This window comes from Beta vulgaris, chromosome 8 (assembly GCF_026745355.1).
Source record: "Beta vulgaris subsp. vulgaris cultivar EL10 chromosome 8, EL10.2, whole genome shotgun sequence".
Lineage (NCBI taxonomy): Eukaryota > Viridiplantae > Streptophyta > Magnoliopsida > Caryophyllales > Amaranthaceae > Beta > Beta vulgaris.
Window position 1 is genome coordinate 2002560 of NC_079209.1, and position 20125 is coordinate 2022684.

A 20125-nucleotide genomic window follows, 5' to 3' on the forward strand; every position below is an offset into this window, starting at 1 on the left:
CATGTCTGCAATAGCCATGACAAAGAATCCAGTCTTTCACAGCCGCACGAAGCACATTGAGATACGACATCATTTCATCCGAGAGTTGGTCGACAAACAAGAGATCGAACTACAATTCTGCAAGACGGGGGAGCAACTTGCAGACATATTCACAAAAGCAATTCCAATAGAGAAATTCATCCAGTTCCGGAGACAACTTGGAGTGCAAGATTTTTCTGATTAAGGGGGAGTGTTAAAAAAACATTAATCTAGAAAAATCTAAAAAAAATCTAGAAACATATGTAAATCTTAGACTAGGTATATCTACAAGAACCTAGAATAATCTATAAAAGAAATGAGTAGAGATATCTAGAATCAAAGCATGGAAAGTCGGTGGAGCAAATAACCGACATTGCTATCCTATATATATGCATTTGTATGGGTGTAAGCAATTCAATATACAATAAAGCAAACACTTTCTAAAAAGCTAAGTCAACCATTTCTCTCATCCCATTTTAATACACAAACACTATAAAGCATCTAACCAAAATTACTTCCCATAACATTAAACCCATCACACTTCCACTAAACATTTCCAACAAATCCTCAAGATATACTTCCATACAATAACTAGGGGGATGGGGAAAAGTCCTAGTTACAATGCTACTAATATCCGAAAGTCTACTAGTCTTGGCCAATACATCCGCCACCTTGTTGAAACTTCGACCACAATGTTTAATCGCGATTCCCGGGAGCTTGGTCTTCAAATTTCTGCATGCACGAATTATACTCAAGTATTTGTCAGTAACATTCACATCCGCGCAAATACAATTTATCGCCCCATACAATCCGAAAAAATAATCATATTAGTAAATTGGTTACTTGTGGCTATACTTAGACCAGTAAAGATCGCAAATAATTCGGCTTCTAAGGGGTCGTTGGCAAAGCAATGTTTTTCAAACCCGAGAATCCAGTTTCCATTATAATCTCTAATCACCCCCCCAATACCTATCCCGTCAGACTGGCTTGAAAAGGATGCATCAACGTGCATAGCTAGTACGTTCTGTAAAATGGGAGGAAAGCAAGGTCGGGGGTCACAAGAAAGGTGATTCGGTTTCTGAAGCTGATTAAGAGCATGGATACGTTCCGCAGCGAGATTAACTGCGGAGGTTATGATATGCTCGCTTTGGGAAGGGTTGGAATTCCTAAAACAACATTCGTTCCTACTTTTCCAAATCTCATGGCAAAGGTAAGGAAGTTGCGGTAGAGTTTAGAGTTTCAAGATTCTAAAATTATATCGAATGAATTTAAATTGGTACTTCCTCCGTTTCTAAATAAGTGTAACACCTCTTATTTTCACGTTTGTCAATACATTATTTTAACTATTAATATCTTCAATTATCAATAAGTAAAAATTGTAAAAAGTTGATATTAGAAAAATTTACATTCAGACGAATCTAACAAGATCTCACATTATGTTTTTCCTAAAATGTAAATCACCAAAGCTAATTAAGGTTTAAATTATGAATAATAAACACTATACACATATTAAACTTATTTAGAAACGGAGAAAGTATAAGGTAAGCTTAACCTAACTTGTTAACTCCGATCAGAAAATCGAAGTTAATTCTACAAACATTAACAGAAAAATAGGTCGGAAAATAGTGAAATATCCCTAAATAATCACCTAATTAGATTAATTAAGATAAATATGGGGCCATTAAAAAGTGTATGTTACCACCATGTGAATACTTGATAAGGCAACTTTAACCATTAACCATCATCAAGAAAATATTGCAAATTAAATTGTATGAGAAAAATATCAAATCTCTTATGATAAGGAAAAATCCTAAAAACAACTATGTCCCATCCAACTCTAGTCTGATTTCCCTTCAAAAAAAAAAAACTCTATTCTAATCCTTAACTCAAATGTAAGGGACTTATTTCAGTCCTGATTTAGATTTATACTACATCCGTTTCAAATTAATAGTTACACTTACACTTTTCACGCATGTCGATACACTACTTTGAGCCTTTATATCTCTAACTTTGTATTTGTAAAAAATATAAAAAGTCGATATTCTAAAACTACATATCAAGACGAATCAAACAAGACCCCACATTATTATATTTTCTCTTCACCATAACTCACAAATGATAGTCAAAGGGAAATTTGTGAATAGTGTCAAAAGTGAAAGTGTAACTATCAATATGAAACGGAGGTAGTATTACATAAAGTGCCAAACAAAACTAAATTGAACATACTTCTTCCGTTTAGAAATAGTTGCACAGTTTCATATTTTCACGCTTGCCGATGAATGGTTTCAAACGTTAATATCTTCAATTATCAATGAGTAAAAATTATAGAAAGTTAATATTAAAAAAATATACATTGGGACGAATCTAACAAGATCCAATATGACTAAGTTTTTCCTAAAATATAAATCACCAAAGATAATGAAAGTGTAAAATGGGTTCCTCCCTAGTTTCTTTCTTTTTGGCTAAAAAAAAAATGAAAGTGTAAAATGTGAATATTAAACACTATGCTAATGGTACAACTATTTCTAAACGGATAAAGTATATTTTTGGACGTCACCCTACATAGGTTATACAACTCACAATTAACAATATCTCAAAAAGATCAGCATGTTTGATTTGAAGGATTGCCTCCCAATATTAGGAATCCCTGTATGGGTTATAAAACAACCCACGAAAAGCTATTCTCTCTAAATGGTTTATTGTTTCTCTCTAATACAAAATTAAATTCAATTTCAACTTGGAAAGCAGGTTATGTTTTAATCAACAAGTTAATTGATACGAACAACTACTGGAGTTTAAGGCCCAATAAAAGCTAGTGCAATTGAATAAGAACAACTAGTGCGATTTTTGATCAAAGTCGCTTTAGTGTTGGCCTATTTTTTCCCATAAAATTTACATATGATGTTTTGAAGTACACCGACAGTCTAATGTATTAAAAGCTTGCTATTGTAAAGACATCAACATATTCGTAAAGTCTTGGCTGTGTAGAATTTTTAGAGAAGAAAAGAGAGAAAACTTGGAGAGAAATTAGAAAGACTACATGTTTATATATTTTTCATACTCACATAATGAATAAACAAAACAACCTTTAAATAGGCATACAAAACACTACAAATAACATGTCCACTATGTAGCCCACTACTTGCTATCCCACTAACTAGACCATTATCTAGACCACTACTTGTTAACCCACTAACTAATTATTAGTAACTAATCCTAACTATTAGGAAAACTATTTGACTAATTTTGGAGCATAATCCAACAGGCTGAGACGGTCTTAGACACGAGAATGACTTAGATGGCTGGGGAATTAATTAGGGAGTCGTAGTTTTGAAAGATAGGAGATGGAAGCAAAACCAATAATACTGATTTTTGAAGTTTGCGAATTTTCCCTTAGCTTGTTTACTCTCGCATGTAAAAAAGGGTTCGTCGAGCTATTCTGTGAACCCACCAAAAAAATTATTGTTTTTCTTTTTTGATCCAAAAAAAAAAAAATTATTGTTATTTAAATATAGCCATTGGGTACTTGGGTTAGGTGTACTATAAATAATATGGTTGAGTATAAGCTTCTTGCTCAAACGGAAAGTTCTGAAATACTGATTCGTTTTATTTGCATCCGTAAGTTCCTTTTCTTCACTACTACTCTTTTACGGTCATGTTCTTTTTTATTGCTTTTCATGTTCATTGTAGAATGTTCAATTGTTAAGAATTTATTAATATGATACTACAATTCTTTTACTAATATATACTCTTCTTTTGTCTCTTTAATTATAATATTTTATCTCCACATTTGTTAACGCATAACTTAGATCAATGATATTTTTAATGTTTAATTTATAAAATCATAAAAGATTGATATTTTCGAAATGTACACATTGAAATAGTCTAATAACATATAGACAATAACCTTAGATGTAGTTTTAAAGTTAAAACGTTGTAATTATAGAAGGATAAAGGAAAAATTACATCTTAATGAGGAAACTAGTAGGGCACCCATCACTAATAGTTAGTCCTACCCCGCTTTTCACCACAAATCAAAGAATAAGAGTAAATAGTGAGGTTATTTATGAAGTCACATGGGTGATTTTTATAAAAGAAAAAGAAAAAGTAAAAGTGAAATAGAAACATACACAATTTTTGTCATGTAGTTCAATGACAAATTTTATAATTGATTTCTTTTCTTAAATAAATCAATGTTCACAATAAGATGATTTTTTTTGGGTCCAGGTAGTCAATTTTATACATCAATTCTTATCTTGCGAAAAAAAAAAACCTTTGCATTCTTTATAAGAAAAACCCACAAATTTAAATTTTCTTGCAAGACGAAACCTATTTCTATTTTTCGGTGTGATTTTCTCAATTTCAACATTAACTCTTTTATCTTCTTTTGATCCCCTATGTCCATTAACTTCAACACCACCACCCCTATGCATCTTAAAAAACCACACTGGTGGGAATAAGTTTTATCTTACAAGAAAAATTAAGTTTGTGATTTCTTTTTAGAAAAAATGCTTTAAATTTTTTTTTTTTGGAAAATTGAAGTTTTAAAAGATCTTTTTGGGTAAATTTTCCTTAAAAAAAATACAGAGTGTAGAGATAGTATTGGAGTTTATAACTCGTCCAACAATCCTTCTCTAGACGGAATATTGATAGTCAATTGCTCCGTTATAATTAGCAATTCGTATTTTCATACAAAATTATTCCATAATTATACTTTTAAGGATCAGATTTCCGCCGTTGTTTATAATAGGAGGTTGATTGTTGGGATTGAAGTATATACATTGAGCTCCATATATACGATGGCCGAGGTACGAGCGCAAGATGACGATCTTTTTATGTTGACCGACGACAAACAATTGCTAAAGCTTGCAAAATTACTAAGAAACCAAGAAGAGCCACTAATGCTTGGCATCAAGTCTGAGCCTGATCGCATCAAATTCCTCCAAGAATGCAACGATTCTTATGATAATGTGGTGACACTACTAGATATCAGCCGTGATCTGCGCAACAAGCACGAGGCGGCGAGGGCAGTCAGCGAGGAGAAGGCAGACATTGCTGCAAACATCGAGGACTATGTGAAGTATGGTATCAATATGAGCCTGCAGTGTGTGCGCAACTGCGGTTTTCGACTCATGTGTGTCGAGAAGCTTAAAGAGCATTTTGACGACCTTGCAACTGATCTTAATATGTTGGACGCTAAGAATACGAGCAATGTTGAAAGTTTGGCAAAAGAAGTGGCCTTCTACAAGCAGTCTATGTTGGAGTATGCTAATAATATTCGAAGTGGCACAGCTCGCGCTCATTCTAAGGCGTATTCTATGGGACTCAAGCAAGAGGGCATTGAATTCCCAAACCTTGTCAACAGGTATTGTTTACATTATATATTTCCTCTTACTTAAAATTGTTACATTGTTTTTGTACGTTTTAAATGAGCTACTAAGTGCAGTGGTGTAGACGAGATTCGATCCCTGATCTAATTATCTTAGATCCCACCCCCACAAGACTTTGCCAACTAAGTTAGATGGCATCCACTAAATTGTTACATTGTGGATTAAATTAATGCAAATCACAGCTCTATACGGAGATGAAAAAGATAAAGAGTAAAATAGTTAGACACTGTATGACTCAATGATAGAAAGGAATAGTTATAAATAATATGGGAACCATATGCCAAAAAAGAAATGCAGTGAGAAATGTTCATGTGTGTTAAATATAGCAAGTAATAAATTATGAAGGGTATATTTAATCTGCCTCAAATATAAAAAATTTCACTTTCCAGTATCTGATGTATACTGTCCTTGACATGGTTTCAGGCACAAGAATAGGCTTGGATATAAAGATGAATTTGAATTTTTGGAAGAAGATCAAAAGCTTGAGGTAAGTTTTTGTTGAGCCAAGTTCATGAGTAAACCATATTATTCATTTTTGTGGTTATATGCAGTAATAGTTTTCCATTAATAATTTTTATAAGTAATCCATATATATTATTAGTAATTTTGTTCATAGTACGTCCATTCCTTAATAAATGTATCATATTTACTTTTTCACATTATTTGGATATCATTTTTGACTATATTTAACTACTAATTTAAAAAGATAAATATCATTTTTTTAATCGACGTCCGGATTTTTAATGTATATTTTAGAGATTTATTTTTTCATAATCTTAAAAAATATATAATTGAAAATATTGTTGGATAAAATTGTGTTTCGATAAATATATCTAATCAATATGTATGATGCATCTAATAAGAAACATAAATTATATATATTGGCTCTGTTTGACATTACTAGATGAAAATAAACTAAAACTGATAAGTTAACTAAAACTGATAGGATAAAGCTAAAACTGATAAGACGCTAGAACTGATAAGGTAACTAATGAGTTTAATTGTTTGGCAAAATTAGTTGTTGTCAAAATTTTGGAAAGATTTTTCAAGATTTCAATCACCTGATTTTGAAAAGGTAAATCATTTTAGCACCTAATATTTAAGTCATTTTAGCCACCTGGAATTTTATTTTAGGTGCTTCCCAAACACTACTAATCATTTTAACACCTAAAATATGTTAGCATCTTATCATTTAAGATAGCTAAAATGCTTCCTCGAATAGAGCCATTATCAACTAAAAGCCCAGACACATGGAAATAAAATTTGTATCGATTGTTCTAATTTAAACTTTCCTTTAATTAATTAGATCCACTAGGCTAGCTACTTTGAAATGCTAATAGGACACAGATTTGTTTAGATTTTAGCTTTTTTTGTAGTAGTTCTTTGAATAATCGTGTTTGCTGCCAAATTTTGTCAGTGGTGTTTGTTGAAACAACATGTCTTTTTTTTTTTTTTTTTTTGTGTTGAAGGGAGCAGTAGATTAAAATACTAAAATGTTAGGAAAAATTGACAATAGAGGTCTGAACTATGGGTGATAATTTTTAAAAGGTCTGAACTATTGATTAACCTGTGTAGGTCCCAACTTTAGGGGGTCTTAACTTTTAGCGGACCTTAGTGACTTAAAACTGGCTTAATAGGTCATCATTTGTAAAATTTGGGTCACATCAAAAGGGTTAATTGAGGGAGGGATGTAGAAACTAGGTGAGATTTTAAAAAAAATCTTCAGTTTTAAGCCGTCGAAGCCAACTAAAAGTTGAGATCTCCTAATGTTGGGACCTACACAGGTTAATCAATAGTTCAAACCTTTTAAAAATTATCACCCAAAATTCAGACCTCTATTTTCCAAAATGTTATTACAAATTACTGAAGTTAGCTAATAAGGGGGTATCAGCCCCCCATGTCACAGCATTTACGCAAAAGTTCAAAAGTCATTTCTTCTAAATTTACATGTAGTTCCTTCTGAAGGTGATTTACAAAATAGGAGAACTAGATCATCTTCGTTGAACCCCTGACGAGCTACCTTTGCTAATACGTCTGTTTCTCTTGTTTGAGCCCGTTCAGTATTTTGCACCTTCATTGAGCCCACCTGTAATAGTGTCCTGCATGTTTTTGTCACATTAGTGTATCGATTTTCGATTTTCGCTTCTCCTGGGGCTCATTATGTACATGACTATGCATGAAACAGGTATACAATAGCATCATCAGGGAATCAGGGCGCGCAAACATCCCAATCGCCACTAGGGACACCTTAGGCGGTAAAGCAGGTGGGATTGCATCGTTGGCGATGTCTGCCAGCATGATGGTGTGGGACATCTTCAGCGCTGAGCACAAGCTTGAGTCTGTGGTGAGCACAGCTGTGTCAGTGTTGGCGGATGTTGGCGCCTTTGCAGTGCAAGTGGCTGTGAATGCAGCAGTAACAACTGCGGTGGCAAACTTGGAGCTAGGTGTTTTTGCCGTCTCAGTGGCTGGGTTTGTGGCAGGCGCTTTGACCGGTGTGCTCTTTGCTGTAGCAACGGGTGCATTGCTTGGCCTCATCTTTGGAACTGGTGGTAAGGTGCCGCCTAACTTGGATGGACTTAAATTTTATTCAGCTACAATGCCAGATGGTATGGCCCTTGCAAACGAGCTATCGCATGGTTAAATTGTTGTGTATCCCATTAGTATTTTGTACGATGTACCTGTATCAATAAGCTTTATGGATGGAGAAAAATAAGTATGCCATATGTGTGGATGAGTCGAGTGTCAACGTTTCATTTTAAGCTCATCAGTTGTATGTATCAGTCGTGTTGCATTGATTTTCTATAGCTTTATGATGAATACCATGCGTTTGATGTTCTTTACTATAGTTTTGTCTCCTTGTCTCTATTCTTTTTTTTTTAGAAAACGAAGCCCACTTAAATTACGAAATTAAATAGCGTCTTACATCCAAGATTAAATTACCCATACAGTAACTAGAGGGGTGGGGGAAAATCCTAATTACATTACTTCTATTATCCACATAACGACAATTCATAGCTAATACATCCGCAACCTTGTCTCGATTCTAATGTCTCCGGATTTGTTCTAGTTCTTGGGAGCAGCCTTAGCACTACTTCAATTGTTTGATCCATTGCAAGATACTCCCTCCGTTTCCTAAAGATCTTCCCACTTACTATTCCTACAGATACCAAGGAAAATCAAGTTTGAGTAAAGTAGGAGAGAGAAATGGGTTAAAATAAATAAACAAATAAAAAGGGGTTAAAGTAGGAGAGAGAAAAAGAGTAAAATTGAATTAATAATGTAATGGTTGACCATATGATAGTGACATGAGAGAGTAAATAGGAAAATTTGTTTTGCCAAATAAGGAATAAAGCAAAAGAGGGAAGATCTTTTGAAAACACCCTTAAACGGAAAGAGGGAAGATCTTTAGGAAACGGAGGGAGTAAAACGTAAGGGACATTCACGTGTGGGATACCATGAAGTTGGATGAAAATGAAAGTCCCATGACATAAAAAAAATTGTTACGCAAAGGAGCAGACTTAGCTCTCATGATTGAAAATAGATGGGCGACTTTATTCCCCCTCCCTCCGCCCAAAATCCCAACTGTAAAAATGTCGCCTACAATCAAATGGAAGAAACTAAGACCACCATCATTGGAAAAAATAACAGTAAGGAGCTTATTAAAGTCTATAACCATAGGCGGAACCCTGAACCCGACTGTACACTTCATCCTGATGAAAACAGCTCCCGCTTTAGCACACTTAAGACTCCCACGTTTCGCTCACTTGAACACATGACCAAACACTCGCCATTGATGTGCCCGAATAACAAAACCAAATTCATATTTACTTCGACAAGACCATTACCAGGTCAGCTCCACGTTTAGGCAGCTGACATCTTCCTGACAGTAGAATATTTTTCTTCTTGCCACAGCACTACATACTACCAATTCATCCACACAATGCACCACTTTCGAATCCAGAAAATATTGTGCCTTTGGACTCCTGAAGAACACAGAAAAAAGATAATATAACAATGATGCATTCTAATGCTTTGAAAGTGTTATGCAAGCTTGTAGAATTCCTTTTTTCTTAACGGGAGCTTGTGGAGTTGCTTGAAAAGTGTGTATAAATCTTGAAATCTACTAACTTGCTAAAGCAGTCCAATTTGTAAACTAACTCACATACTCACACAGATGCAGGTGGAGGAAGTAGATTAGGATTGTGCAGAACCATTTAGCAGAATCACTGTTTGTCTTCGGCTGTTCCTTAGCTTCATAGAAGCAACAAGACTAGCACAATCTAAAACTTCCTTGTACCCTTGCACGCTGTGTGGACCCTTGAAAAGAGAACCTGTAAATATCTTTTCTTCGACATTCTACAAATAAAGGTACTAATACTGCAGTCTGCAATTATTCAGAATGATATTTGGCAAAGTTGTATGCATAGTTGACCCTGTGACACTCAGACTTGGGTTAGTGTTCAAACATTTGTAAGAGTTCAAGTATTAGACTCAGCTGTACATAAATAAATTCCATGGTTTTGGTCCAAACTTGAAAGATCATGTAAACCATATTGGAGTATTCAGGACCTTAAATGGGTAGCCAAGGTAAACGAAGAGCACTCCAAGTAACATACACTTGTCACTGAGCAATGCTTGTTTTCTTGAGTATGTGGTTGCCCCTTTAATTTAGATCACCGGCATGAAAATGATTTAGTCCGTTATCTGTTCCTGTCCAACTGGAGCCCGTATCTTTTGAAATTCCTCTCCATTTCATCAGTTCCCTAACTTCATTTACAGAGTCCCACTTTCCAGCAGCCGCCAGAGCATCTGAAAGGGCAATGTATGAGCCGGGCCGCCCATCAGCACACAATTTAAAAAGTTCATCTGCCGCTCTACTTGCCATCTTTACTTCACCATGCAATTTACATGAACCGAGGAAAGCAGCCCAAACATCTGAATTAGGTTTTTCTGGCATTCTCATTACAAATTCCCATGCTTGCTCTAAATTTCCGGAACGCCCCAAAAGATCTACCATGCAAGCGTAGTGCTCCATCCGAGGCTTTAACGAGTAGTCCCTTTCCATGCTTCGAAAGATCTCCCAACCTTTTTCTACTAATCCAGCATATCCACATGCTGATATAACACACAAGAACGTAACATAATTGGGTTTTATTTGATTCTCTGCTTGCAATTTACTAAACAATTCAATAACTTCATTGGGTTCCCCATTCTTTCCATACCCATCAATCATGGAAGTCCAAGAAAATACATTTTTTTCAGACATGTAATCAAATATTCGACGAGCATCATCCGTTCTCCCACATTTTGAGTACATATCTATAAAAGCACTCCCAATCTTCACATCGGCAAAATACTTGGTCTTCACTAGGTGACTCTGTACTTGTTGACCAATTTCAACCGAAGTCAACAAAGAACATGCTCCAATAAGACTCACAAAGGTGGAAAATGTAGGTAAATAACTCAGTCTTTTCATCTCAATAAACATTTCAAGCGACTTCTTCACCGTATGAACAGATTTACTATAACCTTCAATCATAGCATTAAAAACCACAACATCTTTCTCAACCATCTCCTTAAACAGCAACTCAGCCTGATCTATGTAACCTCTATTCAAATAACCAAAGATCAATGAAGTAGAACATATGGCATTCTTTACCGACATAGAATCAAACACACGCCGAGCATAACCAAGCCTTCTAGATTTAGCATAAACATCAATCAAAGTCGCAAAAAGAACAACATCTTCTACACCATCATATCTTATAATCCGAGAATGCACCTGTCTTCCTATATCACACCTCAAAAACAAGGGAGCCGGTATCGAACCCCACGCTTTCAAGATCAATGAATGAGTAAAACTATCAGGCTTTACATAAGATTTGCACATACGACGAACCAAGTCAAATGTTTCTACAACTTGCCCACGCTTCACATAAGCATTAATCACATAATTATAAGCAGTTAAAGATGGGTCAAGCATTTCGTCGAGCAACTTCCGTGCATACTTTACAAACCCAGATTTCACATGAAGTATAATGAGTTTTATAGTAATATTCTTATTAAATTCATACCCAGTTTTCAGAATATGGGTATGAATTTTCAATCCATGTGAAGGTGAATCTGAATTAATATAGTGTTGAAGAGCAGTTGACAAAATAATTGAATTTGAATTCGAAGAATAGACAGATTCTGGTGCAGTAATTGAGCTGAAAAATTGGGATTTTGGCACATAAAAAGACCTAATTTTGATGAGCTTGATATTTCTCATGTTACACCATATTACTGGCAGTAAGAGTTAAGACAAAGAAATATTCAAGCAGAATGACAAATTCAACCATGCTTTGAATAATTTTTAAGCACAAACCTACAATTTTTGGAAGATCCAATTTTCCGACCTCGTCGAAAAGATTGATTTGCTCGCAATCTTCTCTTGAAAATGCCAAATTGTGTTTGATAATTGGACTTATGGATGAACAGAGAGAGAGTTGCAATCTGTGAGTATGGACAATCTAACTCTTAGCTTAAAAATAAGTTTTAAGTTCCAATAACTTCAAATTATGTGTGATCAGGTTTAATTAAGTCTATAACAATAGTAAAAATAAGTTCCAATAAGAATTAACTAGTTTTATATGCACGCGATGCGTGCAAAAATGAAAAATTAAATTAATTTTTTTAAGGGACGTAGAAAATTAAATTAGTTGTTAATTATATCTAATAAATTAGGGATATTTGAATTGTTGATGGTTTCTTTTTGTAATGTATTTTGTTATTTTTTAAATTAATTAGGTAGTTTCCTTTTTTTTTTAAATTAAAGTAAGTAGTTAAAATAGAGATGTAGTGAGGGTTTAATGGAGTTTCTAATATTTTGGTGTCCTACCCCTTTTCGCATATAGAATAGAGATTACCTCTAATAAATTTCAGTGCGTTTTTTGTGCAACACGCCACACTGAACCTAAACTGTGCGGCCACCCCAATTCCTCTTCCCCTCAGATTTTTCATTTTCTCTCTCCTCCTGCCCCAATTCCTCTTCGGTCCTCCTTCCTCCCTCCTCCCTCCTCCTTTCTCCTTCCTCCTTCCTCCTTCCTCCTTCCTCCTTCCTCAGATCTTCGACTTTTTTATCATCAACCTTCGACTTCATCTGCGTCAACAACCACGTCATCCATGGCGTGAAGCAATCGCAAATCCCCAGAAAACTAGGGAAATAGGTAATGCAAAAGTAATTCCTACCCAGATCTAGATAAGAAGGCATAAAATAATGTCATCGGTTTGAAGACTGAGAAGACTATGGAAGAATTGCGTTGATTGAAGATTACAAGATGACTTTAAGATTTGAAGATGGAGCATATGGACAAAGATTGATCAAAGTTTCACTTTTGCAGAGACTTCTGCCGAAGTTCTAATTCATAGCAGTCTAGAGTTCTAATTATACTTTACACTTATTACTGCAAGGAAATAGTAGTGGTAGTCTTCACCTCATTTAATTTAAAGCGGAGGAGGCAAGGAGAGAGAGGATGAGGAAGGGGGAGGAGGTAAGAAGGCGGAGAGAGATAGAGGTAGGAGGAGTCGGGGTGGGGATATAGTGAGAGAGGAGTAGAAGAGGTGAACAACGATGATTGAGGATGATGGAGGTAGAATTGACGGTGGAGCTGAGGAGAGAGAAAAGGAGGATAATGAAGGTGGTGGTGGTGCTTATGGCGTAAGAAGTAACCCCTTGTAATTATAAAAGTAACCCCTTATCATTATAAAAGTAACCCCTAATTTCAGTAAAAGTAACCCCTTATAATTACAAATGTAACTCATGCTTTCCGTAAAAGTAATCCATTATCATTACAATAGTAATCCCCGGTTTTAGTAAAGTAACCGCTTATAATTATAAAAGTAATCCCTTATAATTAAAAAGTAACCCCTAATTTTAGTAAAAGTAACTTCTTATAATTACAAATGTAATTCATACTTTCCGTAGAAGTAACCCCTTATCATTACAAAAGTAATCCCCGATTTTAGTAAAGTAACCGCTTAGCATTTGAAAAAGTAACCCTTAGTTTCACTAAAAGTAACACCTAAAAATTAGAAGAAAAAAAAACATAGATTCAACAAAAGTAACCCCTATTATGAAAAGTAACCCCTCTGAAAACGGATTCAAAAGTAACTCCTTTTACGAAAAGTAACCCCTCCGAAAACGAATTTTATGCTTGGGCTTTTTCTAGGGGACGTGGGCTTCATTATAAAGCCTAACTTGGGCCTTTTATTAGCTGGCCACACCATTTGTTCAAGGTGTGGCCTGCCTTATACAAAAGTTTGTGAATAAATTTAGTTTTGATAAGTTTAAGTTGTTTCAGGTGAACAAAACGCACTCTTATTCAGCTCTAAAATTATTGTGAAACTTGCCTTTCTTTACTACTAAGTCTATTTACACTCTACAACTTTCCTCTTTCCATAATTTTTTTGATATTTTAACATGAACTTTCATACAAATCCATGCCAAAAACAAAGTCTTGCATTAATTTTGGAATAATGGAGGTATCATTTTATTTGCAATTTGGAATGAATCTAAAAATTGGAGTTTGCCCATTCTCATATTTCGCGGAAATACTCAGGTTTCAGGTGAGACCGTGAGATGATCTTAGGGTAACAATAATGTGTTATAGCTATAATTTTCATCGATCAAACTTTTGTCAATAAAATTACCTTTTTTATTCTAAATAATGAAGTAAGGTAGTCCTTTTGCAAACGACCTATAAATTTTGTTAGGCCAATTAGCAAGTTTGGTACTCATCTGTCCTAATTTAGTTGTAATCAATGTTTGTTTTTCCGGTTTTTAAACTTCACCAAGTCACATACTTGACTATTATAGTGAATTAAAGTAGTCTTCTTCAAGATCGCAACACAAAAGTTACCGCGATTTGAGTCTATAGTAACTCTAACCATCCGATAACTTATCATGTCTATTGAACTCATCAAGATAATCTATACATATCCTCTCAGATTAGCAAGTGAGCAGTGATACAAATCCTCTAAGATAAGAAAATTGAATTCGCAACAAAAGACACATTTATTTACATACAAATACAGTATAAAACACTATTACTTCCTATTTCCTTTATTCAATGCCACCATAGATTACTACCACAATCAAAGCAGAGCTGTTGAAGATTGAAAGCTCGCGATAACAGGCATATAGCGCTACTTATTACTGAGGATTGGGAGGTCGGCTGTTGGCAGAGGCAACACGCGATCCCCATTCCAACAGCTCTTTGCTGGTATCGTCCTTGTGCACAATGACTTCTATAAAACAAAGCGAGTCCTTGCATTCACCTGTAGCGGTTGTTATAGCATCAACCAGTTGGTCCTCTGTTCGGACCTGCATTTAACAAATTATACAGCAGCAGAATTAGCACCTTTTGCATGTACTATAGCCCAGGTAACATGATTTATACATATTGAGGTCACAGTTCACTAGGGAATGAGCAGTGATAATATGCATTCCAAGAAGGAGTAATAGAGTTGCATATAAATTTATAAACAAGTCGATCATAGTATTTACCTTGGCTGTCCAACATTTTCCTTGACCGTTATGGATAGCCTTGATAAAGCCGGTATAGTCCCAGTTTTTAATCACATTGTAGGGGCCATCATGAATCTCCACTTCAATGGTATATCCACCATTGTTGATAAGGAATATTATGTTCTTTTGCCCACAACGAATCATAGTTGAAACATCTTGAGCGGTGACCTAACAAAAGACATGAGTGTCAGTTTTGCTGTTTTTCACTGTCGATGGTACTTCACAACCATAAAATGCAGATGTTAAGATGGCAGATTGTATGATTGTATCCAAGAAAAAGCAGGACGGCAGGCTATTTCCAAGGAAGAACAAAAAGATGGCTGGCTGAAGGTGCAGCATGAGATTCGAAAAGAATCTAGATTGACCAAAGTGATTTGAATAATATAGTTTGCAGAACATATAACACGAGATAAGAATAAATGGAGGAAGAGAAGCTTTATGGATGACAGCAGAAGACAATATCTAGGTTTATTGAGCCGAACCCATTTCTTGGGATTAAAAGGTTTTCACATTGTTATTTTTGTTGTAGTATGCACCAAAGTAATCATATCAAATTAATAACTGACCTGGAAACTCCCATCGCCAATGAAAGCAACAACTCGCTTGTCCTGGGCAGCTTGAGCATATCCCAATGTAGCACCTACAGACCAACCGATCGACCCATATTGCATCTGAAATTCGAACCTGTACATTGAGCACAACTGCACAGGTTCAGATTCTTCAGAAGCTAAGTTAATAAACAATTGTGAAATTGATCCTTAGGAGGAAAGCTGAAAAGACGGTTCATAGACTACAAGGTGTTTCAGAATAGTATCTAGCAGGCAGCGGCATAAGTCAATAGTTCAATCAAGACAGGATGTTTTTCTTCAACAAATTTTCGACTTACCCACAGCCTTCTGGAAGACGGAGTTTTTGACAATTGAACCAAGAGTCCCCAGTTTCTGCAATTACAGCAGAATTGCCTTTGATCATATCCTGTTTCATAACATTTCAAATGTCAAAATAAAATTCAAGAATATTGACTGTCCAACAAAGTATAGAAAAGTCATTTCAAAGACATCAAAGATACAGTTGAATCATTCAAAGATAGAAATTTATGGTTTGCCTGGATATGCTTGAAGAGAACATTAACTCTGAGTGGTTCGTCCTTCCCACACTTCAAAGGCATGCCTGGAGGGACATAAATCCTACGGTAATTCTCCATTGCCGTGGTGTTTCTCTTCAACTTCTTTGCCAATGCACTCAAGAACTCAGCCATGAAAACCCAGCCATATGAAGGACCATTAGCAATAGTCACACGATTAGGCTGCACTACAATGGCTTTCTCTTTCTTAATTAGCAACGAATACCCAACTGAACTATAATCGTTGAAAATGGGACCCACGAAAACATAAGCATCAGCTGATTCGACCACCTCACCAACATAGTTTGTACTAACAGCACCCCAGTATGTGCCTATAAAGTGAGGATGGTGTTCAGGCACCAGCCCTTTACCTGATGGCATGACTGCTACTGGATAACCACTTGCATTTGCAAGTTCTACAAAAGCTTTTTGTGCCTTTGCCACCCTAAGTTTGGGTCCACCAATAATGACAGGTTTCACAGCCTTGTTTAGGAACTCAGCTGTGGCTTCCACGGCAGCTTCCAAGCCTAACTGATTGCTCAAACTGCATTGTAAAACAGTCTTGTGAATCATACACACATAGATTCATATGCCTCTGTCAAATTCAAGATAATTACAAGAACAAACAAAACACAAGAGAATGCGTACTTTGGCGAAAGGAAGTATGGAACAGGATCCCTAGCGAAAGTTGGATGCGAAATTCCAGGAAGATTACAGCTTATACTAATGTAAGCTGGTTTGCTTTCCTTTAAAGCTGTTGAAATTGCAGTGTCTATCAGCTCATGTGCATTATCCAAGTTGTTCACCACAGCCTATTGTGTTAAACATCATCAACAATTTATACTCAAAATTTTAATTATACATCATACATAAGAAAAACACCACATTGCAGAATACCTATAACTCTGTGTTCCCTATTATTCTGGTACAAATTTTCCAGAAATGATCCATATTGCATTGCATCAGAACATTATCTCTAATATATTAACACCAAAAGATGGAAAATACCCCAACATCAACTTAAGTGAATGGTGTAAGTTACATTTGTAGTTCTGTAGAAACATCAAGTACCATAACATATAACAAAATCCAACATAGAGCAGCACAGATCTCCAAGTTGAATTTCTCAATATATGCTAATATGCTATACAACAATATTACTAAAGCACAATCTTACTTGCTTTTTATCATTTTTAAGTCACATGCAAAGAATTTCCAATGGCTAATACTTTTCCCAACTAAAGGGGTATTTTCCATGACTTATATACCATGTTAAAAAGTTTTTGTTTATAACCAAGTTATAAGTCATAACAGACTCCTTGGGGAAGATACTTAAATACCCATGTCAAATACTCCAAATCTAAAACATGGTATAAACTATAAATAGTTCAGCACTTAAGGTTTTTTTTTTCCATTTAGGCATAATTCTTTTCAACTTATTATTACTCATTTGAACTTATTAGACTTTATCAGTCCCTAAAGCCTTGTTTGGTTGACAAAATAAATCATGGGAAGTGCAAATTCCTAGGAAGTAGAAGTATATGAAGTTATTTGGTTAATAAAACCATGGAAATTTGCACTTCCTAAAAAGTTCTACTTCCTCCATTTGGAGGAAGTTACTTACCTAGGTTCCCTGATGTAAGTAGAGCTTCCCATACAAAGTTCTACTTCCCAATATCAACCAAACACAATTTTACACTTCCTAGGAATTTCAAATACATGGAAAAAATAACTTCCTAGAAAGTATGACTTCCTATATACAACCAAATAAGGCCTAAATAACTTATGAAATCGTATTATATAAGTATGTCAAACCTTATTCTTGCCGAACTGAAACTTATTAGTCCTTATCTGAACTTACAAATACTAAAACTAAGTTACTGAACTTACAAATACTAAAACTAAGTTAAACAGTCTTAATATCAGAGTCCGACACATCCTGTAACATAAGTACAATCAAACATGAAAACAAACAATGAAAAAGACACTTCCTTAACATTAGCAAAAAACAGCAGCAAAAGACTAAAAGCAGAGACACAAAATACCTGAAAGCAAGTGACAGTCTGAAAACAACGCAATTCTTGAGTAAAATCAGGTAATCCAATAGTATGATGCAAAATCCTACTAGTTCCATAATCATTAGAATTAGGTCCACCAACAATACAAATAACAGGAAGATTCTCACTATAAGCACCAGCAATAGCATTAAGAACACTAAGCCCACCAACAGTGAAAGTCACAACACACGCACCCACACCTTTAGCTCGAGCATACCCATCTGCAGCATAACCAGCATTGAGCTCATTACAGCACCCAACTAAGTTGAGCTGTGGTTCAGCTATTAAATGGTCTAGTAATGTTAAGTTGAAATCTCCTGGAACTGAGAATACATCGGTTACACCAATTTGAGCTAAGCGTCGACCCAGATGATGACCTAATGTACTTGACCCGAAGAGTGAAATGGGTTGGACAGGTTTTGCTGGAGCTCCAGTATCCATTGTTGTAAAGTTGTTAACTTTATATTACACTAGAAGAAATGAAATTTGGAGGTTTGAGAGTGGATGAATTGATGAAGTAGAACTCAGTAGAAGGTGGGTAATAAAAGAGATTGGGAGGAGAGAAAACAGTGGGCTAAAAATGGGGGAATTTTTGGTGGGTTGGTTTTTGGGAATTTTTGTTTATTGATTTAGGAAAAGAAGATGGAGGAGAATGGTGGGCGGAAAAGAGAAAACCAGACTCTGTTTTAAGGAAGAATGAAGGTGGAATTTGGGATTGATGGGGATAATTGGGAATTAACAAAGTTGGGTTATGTTGAAATGTGTGGCACCGTTTTGTCGTTTGTTGGCAATTTGGTATATTGCGGTGGATTAGTAAAGTATTGTATTTAGAATTTTCTGTCTATTTCTTGCGGGAGAAGAGTCTTAAAGAGTAAAGTCTAGACACTACACTACTAGTCTACTACAGCATTGTCGTTTTGGTCATCTCGTGTCAACCCGGCCCGACCCAACCCGAGTTCGTTGTCTGCTACATGGGTTGCGGGCCTCTTGTGCTCAAGAAATTTTATGTTTATTTCAATTGTGTGTTTTGATATGATTAGCAGATCATTATGCAAAAAAAAAAAAAAAAAAAAAAAATAGTTACTATGAAAATTAAATATTGTAGTTCCAATATGTAAAATGGGTTGATCATAGTTATCATTAAGGCTCAAGTATGATAAAAATTTATTGTTATTACATTAAAAGTTTAAAGTTTGAGACTACAGTTATCTCACCAAATACCTTTGACAAAAAAATTTATTCATCAAATACCTTCACTTTTTTCAAAATTCATTAGATATCCCTAATCTTTAAAAAAGTTCACCAGATTCTGACCCTTAAAAAGATTACCAAAATACCCTTTTAGCTAATGGATGTTAGTGTTTCGTTAACTAATTAACACTAAATAAATCCTAAATAAACCTAATTAAATCTAACTAAATGCTAAAAACCCCTAATCCACCCCCAACCCTACCAGCCTCACCACCCCCTCCCAACAACCTCAGCCCCACGAGCCCCCAGCCCCACCAACCCCTCCTCTTCCCCCTGCCCCACAGTCGCGCCTCCCCCTCCCCACCACCCCAGCCTGAATCTCCCTCCTCCCCCCACCCTTTCAAACTCATAGGCTCCCCACCCCTTCGAACTCGACGCTCCCCCTCACCCGCAGCAAAATCGCAAATCTCGAGCCCCCCACCCCTAGGCCGATGGTGTTGCTTTTGCATTTTTTGCTAGGCAGCTGCGTGCATGGGAGAGGGGTTGTGTGGGAGGGGGTTACTGTGTGTAGGGGAAGGGTTTTGGGAAGGGGGGTTGCGGGAAGGGGAGTTGCGTGCAGGGGAGGGGGCTGCAGGATGGGGGCTGCGGGGGAGGGGACAGCGGGAGGGGGATTGAGAGGGAGGGGTAGGGGTGGGTTTGGCATTAGGAGCTGTGTGTAGGGGAGGAGGGCTGCGGGAGGGTGGCTGCGCGAGAAGGGGTTGCGGGAGGAGGGCTGAGA

At 36.0% G+C, this 20125-nt stretch overlaps 3 protein-coding genes across 5 annotated transcripts; 1 reads left to right on the top strand and 2 right to left on the bottom strand.

Annotated features, from left to right (window-relative positions):
* The first annotated feature begins 3482 nt into the window (after positions 1 to 3482).
* Positions 3483 to 8253, top strand: LOC104900579 (hypothetical protein). Its single transcript, XM_010688030.3, has 4 exons — positions 3483 to 3636; positions 4769 to 5383; positions 5832 to 5895; positions 7594 to 8253. The coding sequence occupies exons 2-4, from the start codon at positions 4818 to 4820 to the stop codon at positions 8047 to 8049; spliced, it is 1086 nt and encodes a 361-aa protein (XP_010686332.2). The 5' UTR covers positions 3483 to 3636; positions 4769 to 4817; the 3' UTR covers positions 8050 to 8253.
* On the bottom strand, positions 7871 to 11947 carry LOC104900578 (pentatricopeptide repeat-containing protein At1g28690, mitochondrial). 3 transcript variants are annotated; one of them, XM_010688028.4, is made up of 2 exons: positions 9579 to 11947; positions 7871 to 9391 (listed from the first exon to the last, which is right to left on the bottom strand). In XM_010688028.4, the coding sequence occupies exon 1, from the start codon at positions 11677 to 11679 to the stop codon at positions 10072 to 10074; it is 1608 nt and encodes a 535-aa protein (XP_010686330.2). In that variant the 5' UTR covers positions 11680 to 11947; the 3' UTR covers positions 7871 to 9391; positions 9579 to 10071. The 3 variants fall into 3 exon arrangements, with proteins under 3 accessions (XP_010686330.2, XP_048490358.1, XP_048490357.1); XM_048634401.2 differs by having other exon boundaries at positions 9571 to 11947; XM_048634400.2 differs by having other exon boundaries at positions 7871 to 8565; positions 9254 to 11947.
* A 2385-nt stretch (positions 11948 to 14332) lies between these two features.
* Positions 14333 to 18878, bottom strand: LOC104900580 (pyruvate decarboxylase 1). Its single transcript, XM_010688031.4, has 7 exons — positions 18145 to 18878; positions 16748 to 16911; positions 16082 to 16643; positions 15863 to 15951; positions 15543 to 15660; positions 14956 to 15144; positions 14333 to 14772 (listed from the first exon to the last, which is right to left on the bottom strand). Exons 1-7 carry the CDS (start codon positions 18595 to 18597, stop codon positions 14602 to 14604), a joined length of 1746 nt encoding a protein of 581 aa, XP_010686333.2. The 5' UTR covers positions 18598 to 18878; the 3' UTR covers positions 14333 to 14601.
* Positions 18879 to 20125: the final 1247 nt, after the last annotated feature.